General features: G+C 41.1%; 1 protein-coding gene across 1 annotated transcript in view; it reads left to right on the forward strand.

Annotated features, from left to right (window-relative positions):
• The first annotated feature begins 3,615 nt into the window (after positions 1–3,615).
• LOC108149155 (Krueppel-like factor luna) overlaps positions 3,616–15,448 on the forward strand; it is a 43,625-nt gene continuing 31,792 nt past the window's right edge. Inside the window, exons 1-3 of the mRNA XM_041709900.1 lie at positions 3,616–4,907; positions 5,145–5,180; positions 8,279–8,336. Of these exons, the coding sequence (XP_041565834.1) occupies positions 4,896–4,907; positions 5,145–5,180; positions 8,279–8,336 (106 nt within the window). The 5' untranslated portion in view covers positions 3,616–4,895. The remainder of the gene's footprint in view (positions 4,908–5,144; positions 5,181–8,278; positions 8,337–15,448) is intronic.

The raw sequence follows: 15,448 nt of genomic DNA on the forward strand, positions 1-15,448 counted from the left end.
GTCAAAAGATATTCGAATTCATAAAAATTAAAATAATTAATGAAATTGACAATAAATTTAGTTAGCTTTACTTGGCTTTGTTTGTTATACTTTAATATAAAATCAAAATTTCTTTTGTTTTATAAAATTTAAAATTTTTTTATTTTTTCAAAATAATTAATAACTTGTTTCTTCAATATGTAATTTCAATGCCCATTTTGAGTATAAGGAAAGTTCTTAACGTTTAAAAATTAATTTTTAAACTAAACAAATTGTGAAAATTAAGAGAATTCTTGAAACTATATTTGGTTTTGCTTTCATAAATTTTTGAGTTTATTAAATTTTTAACTTGAGAAAAAATAATTAAAAATTTAGTGAGCTCTAAAAGTTTGTAATTAATTTACAAATTTAAAAATAATTATTATATTTTTGGTACCCTCTGAAATCATTAATTAATTATAAAAGTGATACATATTTAAATTTTTAATTAAAAACTCTTTATTTAAATTGAAATAATGTCCAATCACCATTTCTGGTTGTGGGAATTTTAGTTTGTAGGTACTTCGGACATGCTGGAATTTCCAAGGAAACACGTCAAAATGTTTATATGTTAGCCCATCAAAATCATTCCGCTATTATATAATCATCAGTCGCCAACCATCGTAAAGCGTCTAAATCCTCAACCCTAACCGAGGGGAACTCCACAAAAAGGTTTCATTATGCCTAATTAGTAATTCCCACACACACGTACTGAGAAAATTGCAGACCAAACCTCTCGGAGCTCCGAAAATCCAGAAAAATACGAGCGAAAAGTCAAATTTCCGGATATAATTATCTGCCTGCCTGCCGTGGACGCGGCAAAAATACCCGATTAATGCTAGAACTTCCGCTGGAAAAAACCGCGATCGCCGATCGCCGGCTTAGGTAATAGTGAAACTCCAGGACAAGAAATCGTCCCCTCAGAAAAACCACCAACAGGGTTTTGCCCTGCCCTTAAGCTACCTGGACCTTAAGAGCTTCAAAATGATATCCAATATTATTTACTGTAATAATTAAAATTTAAATAATTTTAATAATTTTTTAATTAATTAGTTTTAATTTTAGTAACCCACATTCTGCAAGTTTGCCATAATTTTTAATTGTATATGGAAAATTGGCAGCTTATTAAATAAATCAAACAACTTTTAAAATATTATAACGCTTTGACTTTTTCCTATTGGACGTGGATAAAAAAATTAATAATTTTATATATTTTCTGTATATTCCATTATTTACACTACTTTATGTTGCCAAAAATAAGTTGTTTGGGACACGCCCTAAAGAGGTGGTGTATTTTTTATGGACCTCTAAAAACTGGTAAGAAATTGGGGAAAAAGCATTGCATAATTTTCGGATAAAAAAATAAAATTTCTTTTGTGGCTGAAAACTTCAAGCAGCTCCTAAAAGTACGCATAGCAAAACACAAGAATGGTTGCAAAAATAGGTTTTGCTCTGTGCAATTGACTTAAAAAATGACAACATCATATATAACACGTTGTATTTGAAATTGAAAAGTTAAAAAAATTTGTTCATTAAATTCTTTAAAAACAATATTCTATGACCAACTTCTTGCGAAACTCTGTTGGTAGATGGCGCCACACGCTATTGTAACGAAGATGTAGATCCAATACAACCGCTCAAAATGATCTTAATGTTCCAATTGGACACGCTGCAGTCACGTAGTTTATTGATTTCAATTCCGTTTACGAACCCAAATCAAACGAAAAAAGGCCAAATGGGAGAGAAGCTGGAAAAGGTATTTTGCGTATTACTTTTTTTTGCGATGCTGCTTCTGTTTTTCATCTCTTGTCGTTTTTTTCTGGCTTTGCGTGGTGCGATTGCCAAACGATTTTCAAACGGACCAACTTTCCATTTTGACAATGCTCTAATCCTGCCATCGCAAAAACCATGTGTGTGGCAGTGTGCGGAGCGTGAGAAGAAACTTTTGGTGCACGTAAATCTCGCTCGACAATCAATTAAAATTAAAATATTTTTTGCCTGCCGAGAGCGCAAGCGTTGTCTACATATTCGAATTGACTTTTGATGATGTATCACGATTTATTGTTACCAAAAATGGTCGTCAAAGCGCGTGGAAAAGTGGATCAGGTAGTCTGGCGACGTCTAACGGTTGTGTTAGTGGGATAAAACGGGGCGGTGAGCGGTCTGCAGGCAAACTCCCACAGCTTTTGCTCTTACAGTGCAAGCCCCATATATTGAACATATTTTAATTTAACTGAATTTTGTTTCTAGAATGTATGTACTTTTATATCCGTACTGAAAAAAATGTATCGCCTTATAAAGAAAAATAAGCTATCTATTATCCAAATCGGCTAAGCTGAAGTGGAGATATAAAATAAAATGGGCATACAAACAGGTTAAAAATATTTCTGAATTAAAAATTTTTTTCTGAATTAGGGAGTTCTACTGTATTGGAAAATCAAGGCTTGATGTCTGGAGGATTTAGTCGAATTAAATTTGTAAGCTAGTGCTAATAACGAGTTTCTTAATACATTATGTTGTCAAGTTAATTAATAATTCATTTGCCAACTCAAAATCTAGTGAATTCAAAATGACGCTACACCATTTATTAAATAAAACTTTTAAATCTTATACAGGCTTTTTAGAAAAGTTAAAGTTAGGGCATATATTTCATATATATAACTAAAGCTGATTCGTTTTACTCCTTTAAATTGCTATAAGTCTAAATTTTTAAAGAATAAGTCAAGTTCAAATTATTTCCTAGGTCTTAAGCTCGCCAAATAATCAGTTTAAATTAGCGTAAGTTGTTTTGACAGTGAACAAGTGCAGGCAAATTACAATTTTTATTAAAAAAAGGAGCTGTTTTAAAACATAATCATATAGTCAAACTTTCATAGCTCGAACACCATTTTCAATCAAAATAAGATTGTAGTTCTTAAATCACAACGAATGTTTATTATGCTTTAGTCTGCAAAAGAGTTCACAATGATTTCAGTAAGTCAAGGTTCTAAATTTTGGGTTTCTATAATTAGCCAGTGCTGACTGGTCTTTCGACTGTGAGTACGTAACTTAAGAAAATCCCGTGCGATTAGACAACAAAACTGCTTGATGGAAACTGCGGCAGCTGTCAGCTCCAAAATGTATCTTGTGTTTGTGTTAATTGTCCCCACTCTCCTAACCCACCTGCCGCACCCCCACCCCCTCCAGCCAGGCCGACAGCCAATGAAATCGCTGGCGCCAAACACCTACACTTTGAGCTTGTCAAACGGCGTGTGTGTGTGCTGCATGTTAATTAACAGCCGGCACAAACACACACACACACCTACACAAATGGCAAAAAGGCACTCAAAAACACACACACTGGCGAACTTGGGTGGGGGCTTTTACACACACTGGCGAACGAATGTTGGCCACCCAATAATATAAGCGCCAACTTGTCATTTTAGCCTAGCTCCACCTTAACTAAACAAACAAACAAAGTGGTGCACAAACACACTCACACGCTCGCGAATGCGTGTGAGGTGGTGTGGTGAGTTCGGGGCGCCAAGCTCACCACGCTCTGGGGAGCCAAAGTTGGCGGTTGAAATTCGAAGAGCTCAGAGCAAGTTTGCTCCGCGCCGCGTTCGAATGTGCTTCGGTGGGAAACGCTTCCTTTTGCTTTTTTATTTTTAAATTTAAACTGAGTTATCTGACACAACGAACTAATTAGGAAAAATAATAATAAAGGAGAAAAAAAGAAGTAATAAGAATATAAACAAAATCTCAGTTGACACATATTTGTATGCGTTCCATTTCGTTTCGTTCCGTTGCGCTTCCTAACCGGCGTTTTCTGCGCATGCGTGCGTGCGTGCACTGCGTGCTGCATTATAGTGTGTGTGTTGGTGCGACGCTTTAAATGGCGTTTTAAGTGAAATTAAAATGACGGATGTGCTGTAATTTGCACACTCACGCTCGCTCAATAAATACAACAACTAAAGCTACAACCACGACAACAACGAATAAAACCAAGAATCAAGAGGAATAAATAATAACAACACACGCTGTTTGGTGGTCGGGGCGTTGTTTTGTAGCATGTGCCTTAGTTGATCGAATTAAGTGCGAGTTTTATAGCGCCCGCGGGACCGGGAACTGCAATTGACTGCCGGCCGACTGAGCAGCCGGAAATGCAAGCCCAGGCCCCACAACAACACCAACGACAACAACAAACATAGCAACAACAAGTGTAACACCCCCGCCCAGGAAACGGCGGCAATAAGTGCTAATAAGTGAGCCACAGACTATAACTAAAACCGGATGCAGGGCCACTAGTAATTGCCAATTTTAGTTATATCTTGTTGTTTTTTTTCTCTTGTCTCGTTCAATTGGAAAAATCAGTTGGTTTTTTTCGGTTTTTTTTGTTGTATTATTTAGTCATGCTTAGGCGACTCATAATATATTTGCCTAAGTAACTTCGTCACGCACTGCGCATTGCATTCGTTACCCCTCAAAATGCGGCTTTTGCCTCTGAAACGGTGGCCCCCCTCACAAAAAAGGGTCGCCCCTCGCCACCGGAACGCAAGTTAAAGCCATAAACAAGGAAAAATAAAGAATCACAAAAAAAGGGGTAACGAAAACAACAACAACAACAACAAAAACTCAAGGTGCGTTGCACTCGTTTTGTCATTGATTCCGCGGATGCGAAATAGCATGCGGCAGTTGCAAAAAAAAGCACAGGCAACAGCTGCTGCGACAAAAGCCAGGCCAAAAGCAAAAGCCAAAACCAAAACAGCGATTATTTCAAGCATCCGCCTCCACTTTCCCGCCCCGCCTTGCAAGAAACCCTTGCTGCCTGTCTTTTGTTACAACGTGGCCAGAACGTTGCCGGGCAATTATTATTTTGTAAGACGTTTTACAATTTAATGGTTTTCATGGTAAGTACAACGACGCCGACGCCAACGCCAACGCCATATGCCATGTGCTCCCCTTTCTTGGCCACTTCGTCGACCTCTTCGACCCTGTCAGCTGAAAGTTTGTTTTGGTGACTCGAGGGTTACGGGGTCAGGGGTTCACGAGGGGTCACGGGGAGAGCCGCGGCTGACACCAACCACAACCTGTTGCATTTAAAAGGGGAAAAGCGCTTAATTCCCTGTTTCTGCTTCTCTTTGCAGAATGGACTTGGATCCGACCCTCTGTCAGCAAAGGAGGTGAGTTTGCGGATTACCTCCGATTGTAGTGATAAGAATTGGGTGAAGAAGAGTGGTTAGGGAAAAACAACATTAAACAAAGTGTTATCAAGTTGTATTTTCTTTACATTTAGATTGACCTTTTAGAATCAATAGTTAGTCCCAAAATAATATTGATAACTCTATATCTATTTATTTTGAGAGCTGGCATATGTATTATTAAATAAACAAATAAAAGTTTCTTCTCTCAATAATTTATATACATAACTTTATGTGGCAAGTTAAAATTTTACTTTTATTGTATATTGACAAACAATAACTCAAACCAAAAATATGAATTTTAAATTATTATGATCTTTTCGATATATATATATACATATTATCTATTGAAAAAAAAGTAATTAATCTATAAAAAAGAGATTAAATGAATATTTAACAGACACTTAATATGCATGGGCGTCATAACAGTTAAGTTAAGGTAAAGCTCATAAAAGCAAACGCGCTAAACATAAATTTTATAATGAAAAATGAAAGCTATTCCTAAATGTAATTATGCCAGAGTTTACTTTATTTCGATGCAATTCTCGTTGTCCCTAAGTAATTGTTATTGGCTGTAATTTGTCTTCAATATCAGTTAAACACAACTCATTAAGGCCCATAAGTTTCATGCGCAACAATTATCGCCTGAAAACCTCTATCAATTAGGCCCGAACAGAGTGAAATATTTTCATGTTAGCGATACACTTCGGGCCATTCGAAATGACAATTGCGAAGGAATTCCCAGTGGGCCAATTCGTTTGGATGCCGCATAAAACCCATCCCATTCCATCCCATCCGTCTGCCTCAAAGGCAAACGCCGTCAGCCGAGGACAGCCAGTAGCGGCAGCAGAAAACCACATACCAAGCGTAAGACAATCCATAAAATTGAGTTCCATTGGTGCTACTGGCAGGGGGAAATCGGAGCCAACTAATGTCCCAACCATCATTCTATCAATTGCGGCGCCTATGAGAAATTTCAGCACGTCCCAACACAAATTAGCAGATCGGAGGCTGCAGCGCCCCATAACAATATCATAAAGAAGCCAGTGGAGGGCGGGGGATATCTATATAACAATAAATCAGCGCGGGCAATTAGAGGGAAAAAGTAAACGGGGGCCAAGAAATATAAATACATAAATACCTTCGGACAGGGGCCAACATCAGTCGCATATCAATTGCAATCTCCAGCGACGATCGCCGTCTCCCATCTAGATTTCGATCTGGATCTGGATCTCGATCCAGATTTCGATCTACTGCTGCTCCTACTGCTGTTGCTGGCCAATGAAGTTGTTGTCAATGTTGTGGGCCACGATGTGGACAAAAAGCCAAAAAGCCAGAGAGACGTCGCAATTGGTCCCGCGGCTGCCATTCGACACAATCGAAGACAAACTATCTAATCTAATGCTGGCAATGAGCATTTGTTTGTATAAATAACTGCATGGCAGTAACTGGCGACAGCGGTAACCAACTGCTCAAATCGCGTGGCCAAGTTCTGGGTTCTGCAATCCCCTTCCCCTCCCCCATGAAAAACCCCCATGTCACCATCTTTTCGCCCACTCGCCACTGACATTTTTTCATAATTTGCGCTACAAGCCTGACAATTGTCGTTGTTGCCCACTGGGCACACACTCTGCATCCATGGATCTTGGCTTCGTTGTTCGCCGTCTTGGTTGTTCGTTGTTGCTGCTGTTGCTGGTGTTGCTGGCTGTGTTCGCAACCATGTTGTTGGCATCAGGCTGGATGGCTACCCTGCAAGTGGAATAGGTTTAGTTGTTGGGTTAACCAAGTTGACGGGTTAAAAAGAAAACTTAAAAGGTTAAGTCCCTAGAAATAGTTATATCAGCAGTACATATGTTAATATGATACTTAAGAAAATATAAGGTTTTATGTAGTCAAAAGGGTAAATCTTTAAAAAATTTATCAACGTAAAAAAAATTTTAAAAAAATTGAAAATAAAAGACCATTGATGGGACTAATGGAATGCTTCCTCCAACCTGCTTGCTTTCAGAAACATCAGATACTCCTTCCGTCTATCTATGCATATTGCTTTCAAGTTTTATAAAACCGCTTTTTATCTTATAATTAATCATTAACCGACTCAGTTAGCAGATTTCACATTATTTTGTTATACAAATGTGTTTTGTTAGTTTTTTAGTTCGGATACTAGGCTTGTCTTACTTTTAAAAATAAAGTAAAGAATTGTTTTAATAACATATGCCAGTATACTAAGCTAATAGTTTTTTAACGGAGCAATTAACTAAACTTTGAAGAACTTTAAAGTTGTACATTCTGTTTTAAACAGAGCGAACACTTTAAAACTTTAAATACCTTGCTAACGTTAAAAAGTACTTGTACATTTTTAACCTGCATAATTACAAAATCGCTGGGGATTTAAACCTATTGTGAGTGCCCACAAAGAGCTTATGGTAACCCATGGTCTGAAACACCCTTTAAATTTATTGTAAACCTCGTTTAAATTATATTGCAAAGTGTTGGCACCCACCTCCTCCCCCTCGCTGAAATGCATATGCAGTGCCAAATTAAAATTTATCCATTTTATGGCGCTGCGGGCAGCTCATAACTGTTTCTTTGTTATTTTTGCGGCGATTATTATTTTTTTTTTTGGTTTTTATTGCCGTTAGTTTATTGGCTAAAGATTTCGTAAGCGCATGAAATGCGCAACAATTGTGGTTTTTCGGTTTCTTCCCACTTATCTGCCCCGATCTCCCATATGGAGTAAGAAAGATATCGACGGAAGTCATTTGCGGTTGTTCCAGGTAGATGAATTCAATAAGCAAACAGCTCCCAAACACGCACACTCCACTTTGCCCGGCTCTCCGTCTTCCCAAACCACTTTTAAAACCCCCCATGGACTAAGTTCTTTCCCGCAGTTTGCCCATCCAACACTTTCGCCCATCAACAACATTTTGTCAAACTTGATTAGAGGGAAGCAGCGCTTATGACTCTATTGTTCAGCTGCATATATAATAGGCCATATTAAGCCACCACTCCCCCGACACCCGCCGATAAACAATATTGATGACGATGCTGATAATCTTTTATTTCTTTCCGATCCACAGGCAGAGGGCCCTCCGGTTCAGGTTGAACCAGTTGATTTGAGCTTACGTTCGCCGCGCGGTAAGTTGCTAATTATACGCTATCTTAGTTGACTCAACCTGAGCTCGTATGTATTATACTGACTGGGCCGAAAACAATTAATCAATGAAATGGCCGTCACAAGTTGATCACTTGAAAAAAGCAGGTCACAGCGAGAGAAAGAATATCGAACGGCTAGGAAAAAATGGGGTACAAAACTAATTTGCATTTCTTTTATAATGACGTTAAACTTCTTTTGGACATGGAGTGCCTAAAATATTTAATTTTTTGAAAACCGATGGTGGGTGGAGTGAGGGGTAAAAAGAAGAGCACGCATATGCAAATTTTGATGTGGGATACGTACAAATAAATAATAAGTATTTGGTTTTATTAACAGTAAACTAGTAGAAAAAAATTATATAATTTAAGTTAAACAGGATTTCCATGAAGAAAACTGAAAATTGGCTTCAAGTGGCTTAAATTGTAAGCTGTCAATTAATCTAAAAATTAAAAAGAACAAAAAACCTCGAGAAATTAAGAAGCTTAATTAAAAATTAATCAAAAATGATATAATATCGACATAAACAATGCCAAATACCTCGGTCTTAATCTGTGATACTCAATCAGACCATAAAAAAGATATTCTTGATCGGCAACAAATGATGAACAAACAATCTAGTCGATAAGTAAAAGCGTAACTCGTTTGGAACAATTCAGAGATCTGTGTTAAAGATATCTATCAGCATTTATATCAACCCATGATCACACTCCCCCCATAAAAGTCCCAAACACTAAATTCCTTAGATCTCCTACGGCTTTCCCGCACACCCCGCCGATCTGAGGCCGAGATTATCCGGCAATCTCGCAGACAAGTTCAAACAATAGAGGAGACAAAACGTTAGTCATTGCCTAATGCTCATCAGGCGGAGCCATTCATACGTGAAAGAGCCCGAGCCCGAGTCCGAGTCCGATGAGTATCGCCGTGTGATCATCAGTAGATCGGCTATGGGCCCATTAAGTTCATGCTGATTCCGCTGCGAGTATCGCTCCATATCCGACGCCCAGGAACCTGACCCAAACAAGTGGCTGTGGATTCGGTCGGGGCTTCTCTGTGTTGGTTTACCATTGCCCACTTGACCGATCGAGCGAACGACCAACCACCAACTGTTTGACCATTTGACCTTTGCCAGCCTTTCTCTTTGCCTCAATGTGTGTTTGAGTGTGTGTGTGTGTGTGGTTGTGTGTGTGAAGTTAACAGCAACGCCCCGAAAAACCGAAAAAGCCACAAAAAGTTGACTAGATAAATAGATGGTTAGTTATACGGCCATCTACTCGCATCTCCTCAGCCGTAGGGTGCCCAGCGGTACACCTAATTTAATTAAGAAGCCAGAGAGCTTACCTTAAATGGCTATACAGTAAGATTAACAGCTAAAAACCTGAGCGCTGCTCCGTTCATTAAAGATAGCCAAGCTGAGGCCGAAGTCAAAAAGTTGTTGTCTCGCCGCGCATATTAATCAATTAGGTATGATATTAGTGAGGGCATCATTAATTTTGTCAATGCGCTCACCTGACCACGAAAGCTATTTGAGAAGCGCATAGAGAGGCGGCGACGGCAATCTCTCATGCTAATGGTTTACGGCGTGCTACCACCAATCTACCGATCCAACGATCCACAGATCCGTGGCGAATGTGTTAAATAGCGTTAAAATTTGTAAAACAAACGGCACATAATGGTCCGGGTTAATTTCTAGCCTTAACGGTCATCCCATCCCATGCCACCCGAGCCGAGCTGAGCCGAGTCGAGATTTTTCGGCACACATAAATTATGGGCTTTAAATAATTATGCAATTAGCCAGCGTAGCGATAGATAGCCCCAAATTGCCAATGAATGGAGGGCAAAGCCAAAGGCCCCAGAACGGCGGAGACAGTGCCAAATTCCCACCAACTCTAATTGCAGTACCAGTACCCGGGAGAGGTGAGACCTGGCTGGGGCTTCGTCCACAGCAACGGCAACTGCATCTACAACTTGATTTATTTAAGCTACCCAAACAGCCCATAAATAAAGCTGTTGAACTAGCCACCATTCCGGGAGCGGAGCGAAGGGACCGGGCAGAAGGGTGGAGCCAGGAGAGTCTCTGAGCCTGGGACATCCACGTTGCCTTACCCAAAAAAACCGAGGAAAACACAGCGCAACAACGTACAATCCCACACCACCGGAGCCACTGCTTCAGTGCCGCACCACTCAGCCCCCAAAACGATCGGCCTCTCGCCACTCAGGGGCATAGGCTTTCCAGGTTAAGTAGATGCGGCGACACGCGGGTCGATCCAGCGAGCGAACGACCTTAAGACGGAGATCCCAACCCGAATCGGGCTGGGTGGAGCGTGGTGGCGGGGTGACGGGGGACAAGGCGACGATGTCGGAGCATCCACGGCTGCTATCGAATGATATGCAACATTTAGTGAAGTGCTCGAGTACCAAGCATGTTCCGATGGGTCGGGGCATATTGATGGCAAGGTGAAAATGTGACTGGCAGGTGGGCGCAGGGAAAGAATCGTGATTGTATCTGTAAAATATTATATTTTCGATTACAACTTTTTGGTTACCAAAGTTAAGGTGGCAATTTAAAGTCTGTAAATCAAACTAAGACTACCGAATAATATTATCATAACTCATGCCATTCGTGACTTTGCCAGATAAGTTTTGTCAAACTACTTTAGGATTTCATTTTAATAAGTCATTTCCAGAAAATCATTTTATTATTCAATGCGATAGGACAGCAAAAGACCTTCAGGTGTCAGTGGCCTTCTACCTAATTTCTATAAGGCAATCTCTAGTCTCGATGATCTTCCACCCTTATTTGTATTTCCAATGCATATGTTCTCTGAGTTTGTATGAATCTTAATTAAATTATCTCTCCCACGATCATTGTTCCTAAGCAGATCCTAGTTTTCGCTTTACTTGGACATTGTTTTACAGAGAATCTTGTGGTCTAATAACGCCAACCCACTGAACTTGTGTTACCGTTGCTGCACTTCGTCGGTTCGGGGATCTGCTGATTTGGCAATTGCATCTGCTGCTCCCTCAGCGATAGTCAACTGAAGCCACATCTCATAATCGCTGGCGGCTCCCAGCGACCTGGAGAGTGGCCTCGCCCAGATCCACCAGATCCAACAGATCCAACAGATCCCCCAATCCCAGATCCCAGATCCCATATACCCGAAGCCAGGCCCGCACATTGCGATTCCACAAAAAAAAGAGGGGAGATACTCACATCCAGCGGAGGGGCGTGTGGAGCGTGGTGATTGTTTTTTAATTATGCTTCGGCTGACACCCGGGCGGATGACCACTGAAGATGGGCTGGGATCTGAGGAGCGCGGTCTGCAAATGAAAACTGAAACTGGGTGGAGACGTCGAGCCGTGTCTCTGGGCCTGGTTAACATGGCGCGTATGTAGCGCATCGAGTTGACTTGACTTGACTTGACTGAGTGACTGTGACTGGCTTTTGAGGTTATGTGAAAGGTCAAGTTCGTGATCGCATTCAAACATTTTTGCCAACCACTCATCTCGCTGCGCAGATCGGGCCCACAGACCAGGGCCCATAGACCAGGCCCAGACCCAGGCCGAGAGACTGAGGAACTGGGGAACTGAGACAGGGACTGAGACCGCGACTGAGACTGAGACTGAGACTGAGACTTCGACCCGGGAGTAGAGTGCAGGGAACACGAGTGTGAGCCGCCGCCGCAGCCGAAAAAAAATAAAAAGAGGAGAGAGACGAAATACCCGACCCAAGCGACGTCGCATCGTAGAAAAATTGAAGATGAGCGTGCCACCACCACGCCACGATTCTGCCATTCCCGTCTCTGTCCCTGTCTCTGTCTCTGTGGACCCCATCCCCATCCCGGTAACCATCCCGGTACCCATCCCGGTACCCATCCCCATGCCCATACTCATACCCCATCGCAATCCCCATCTGCCGCTGATCCCACCGCCATATCCCGCCGCCCTCGCCGGAACCGAATTGAGTGAATGTAAACTGTGGTTTACTTGTTTCCAGCGTTGTCATAGTAATTTTTCTGCACTATAACAACGGCCAGCGTCGCCTCCAACAACATCGAAATATACACTTGGGGAAACACTTACGCCAAAATAGCTTCAATCATGTTCTGTTTTGACAGTGTGACAGTTTGTTTTTAAATATTTTAACCCAGCCCATTTTAGAACTGATATTTATTTTTTTATTTTTTTTTAATATTTAAAGTTGACATGAAACATAATATTTATTATGTTTTTTCATTAATGCACTCATATCAATAGCAGAAAACTATTTTACAAAATAAAGCTATCTTATCTTACTAGCACTTTCTCTCTGTGTACAAACTTTGGGGTGCTCTCGGATGTTCGGTGGCAGCACTCACCCGAAAACATTGAAACAAGCGGAGAAAAATGGAGATGCTGATGACACTGGAGACACGTTGTCTCTGGCAATCGTGCAACTGACACACCACCACCACCGACGGCACCACCAGCACCGCTATTGCCACTATACCACTATACTGTACCACCAGTACCACTGGCAACAAAACGCTAGACAGCATATGCCACACGAAGTTTTGAAAAGATTACACTGGACAACAGGCGACGCGGATGGGGTGCGGCCAGATGGAATTTCTGGGAGGGAAGGGGTGTGACCCGTGGAAGATGATTTGGCAATTGTAATTGAAAGTTTATGCAAAGAGTAATTTAAAACTCGCTGGGAGGGGACAATTCACTGAGGAAACTTCAGGAGCTGGATAATGTCTGAATGTTTGGTATTTCTTAAACTAAAAACTATTAGCCAAACTCAGGCTTTTTAGACCTTGAGAGAATTTAAGTTTGTGTTATTTTTCCATTCTCAATCATCTGAATTAAAATAACCGTAATTATTTTCAAACGTTTATTTTTCTTATCTTATCTGCTCACTAAATTACAGTAAATAATTATTGATCAAATAAAAATAAGAAATGAACAGACAAAAGACTTAAATTCTTTAAGAAATATTACAAATTTGAAAGGCTTTTTACTTTCTTACCCAGTCCAAAATTTAAAGTCTTGCAGAGGGCACCTGCTCTAAAGTGAAACACCCCCAACTCTCCAAAAACCCCGGGGCTAATCAAAAGCCACTCAAGTAGTCCCTCTTTAGCCCGTTAAGCCCGATGCCCTGCATCTGGGCGAACATAAATCAAAGTGCGAACCGGAGGTGGAAACCAAACCTGTTGCACAGTGTTCTCCCGTGTGCGCATCTTCTCAGACCCAGTCAAAAAATACAAACAAAAAAAAAAACATAAAAAAAAACCGAAAAAAGAGGATCATGCGAAGAGATCCAACCGAAAAATATACAACAAAACAAGGAGGCAACAACCACGCAGTCGCAGTTGCAGACAAGAAAACACCACACCACACCACACTGAAGTAGATCCACGCTTTCGTGAGCAAACAATTCGAAAGCTGACAACGACCTGAAGGAGATCTCGGCGACGATCGATTCGTGTTAGTCATCACAGTCAACTCGACCCACACGAATCATAATGAGGCTGCTCCTCAAAACTGTGCCATTTATCGGATCGATAAGGCCGAACCGCGATCGGATCTAAGGATCTCCGCCAAATTCGAACGATCCGGCGAGTTTCCCAAGATCTTTTCGTGTAGCTCATTAGCCTGGCAAGCTAATTTCGCAAGCGACAGACAATGCCCCAAAAAATAAAAAAAAAAGTTACAAAAAAAAAAAAAACAACAAATACAAAAAAACGGAGGCAAGTTGGCTGCATATTTATTGGTCATAAGTGCGGCAAGCTCACAGAAAGACAAACAAATAAACAAAACAGGCAGCAAACTGTAAAAATTCAGCAGGCAAAAAATATTTGAAAATTTGTCTCCGACTCGACTGGCATAGCAATCGCATATTAGCAATTTGCATTGTCTACTGGAGCACACTTGGCTCGGCTCGAAACTGCGGCACTGGTTTACTTAACTCTTAACTCTACCTTTCCAATAGGTGTACCATACTATATATGTTGCACCCCTTGAGCGTCCCTCTTGTTCGGAGCTGTGAAAAAGAATTCTCTTAGCAGCGTCTACAAATCGTGCAACGGCAGCCGCTCGTTCTTCGTGTTTGCCAAACAAAAAAATTTGACTCATGACTTCGGAGTTAAAAAAACAACAAAATAAATAAAAACAAAAACAAAACAAAGCTAAGCTAAGCTAAGCCAACCACCCACCCATCTACCATTCACATCCTTTTTTGGCCTGTTCCTGGCCTGCTACACTTTTGGTTTTGCTCAAATTAGTCCGTGCATGCGGCAGGGAATGTTTCTACAAATTAACGCCAATTTCGTATCACGTTATTAATAGTTAACCATTAAATTGACCGCCCCCAACTCAGATCGTTATCTGTTTTCGGCGGCTAACAAGGCTAACCGGCAGCAGCAACAAAGCCTTTGAACCGACCACCACCACACTGTGATTCCTTTTCGGCCAAAATTGGTCTTGTGGTCTGGTGGCCCGAATGCGAATGCAGCTGCTGCTGCTGCTGCTGCCGGCCAACGTCTTGCCTTAATTATCTGGAGGAGCAAAAAGTAAATACGTATATCTACATATAGACTAAATGCAGGATGCCTGCGAATATCCGAGTTTTTGGGGGCGGAGGAACAGCTGCGCAGCGGTCGCGTCACCTTTGTTTACCGTATCGAGCGATAAGCTTGTTAACTGTTAACCAAATCTGTAGCGGCCGCTGCAATAAACATCGACGCTGGCCAAAGCCAACTTGGCCAACTCTCGCGGAGAACGCCCACCAACCAGCTCGTCCATGGCCATGTGCACCCGGCTAATTCCTCATTGAACCCCAGCGGCTAATTAAGTCTCAGATTCAGATTGCAGATGGTAGAGCCCGGCAGATAGCGATCTGAATGTGAAGGTGGGTTATCCTGAGAAAGGAACTTTGACTCTTATCGCTAAATACTTTGAGCGGGGGAGTTGGGAAGGCCAAAAATGTATATTGGAGATAAATAAATGTGAGCCCATAGGAGGATGGAAATATTAGCCACCATGCACAACCAATAAAGTATAGAATAAATTCTTTCTGAATATTTTTGACTCTTAAGTACCTCTTAATTATTAA

This window comes from Drosophila elegans, unplaced genomic scaffold (genome assembly GCF_018152505.1).
Source record: "Drosophila elegans isolate 14027-0461.03 unplaced genomic scaffold, ASM1815250v1 contig_520, whole genome shotgun sequence".
Classification (NCBI taxonomy): Eukaryota; Metazoa; Arthropoda; class Insecta; order Diptera; family Drosophilidae; genus Drosophila; species Drosophila elegans.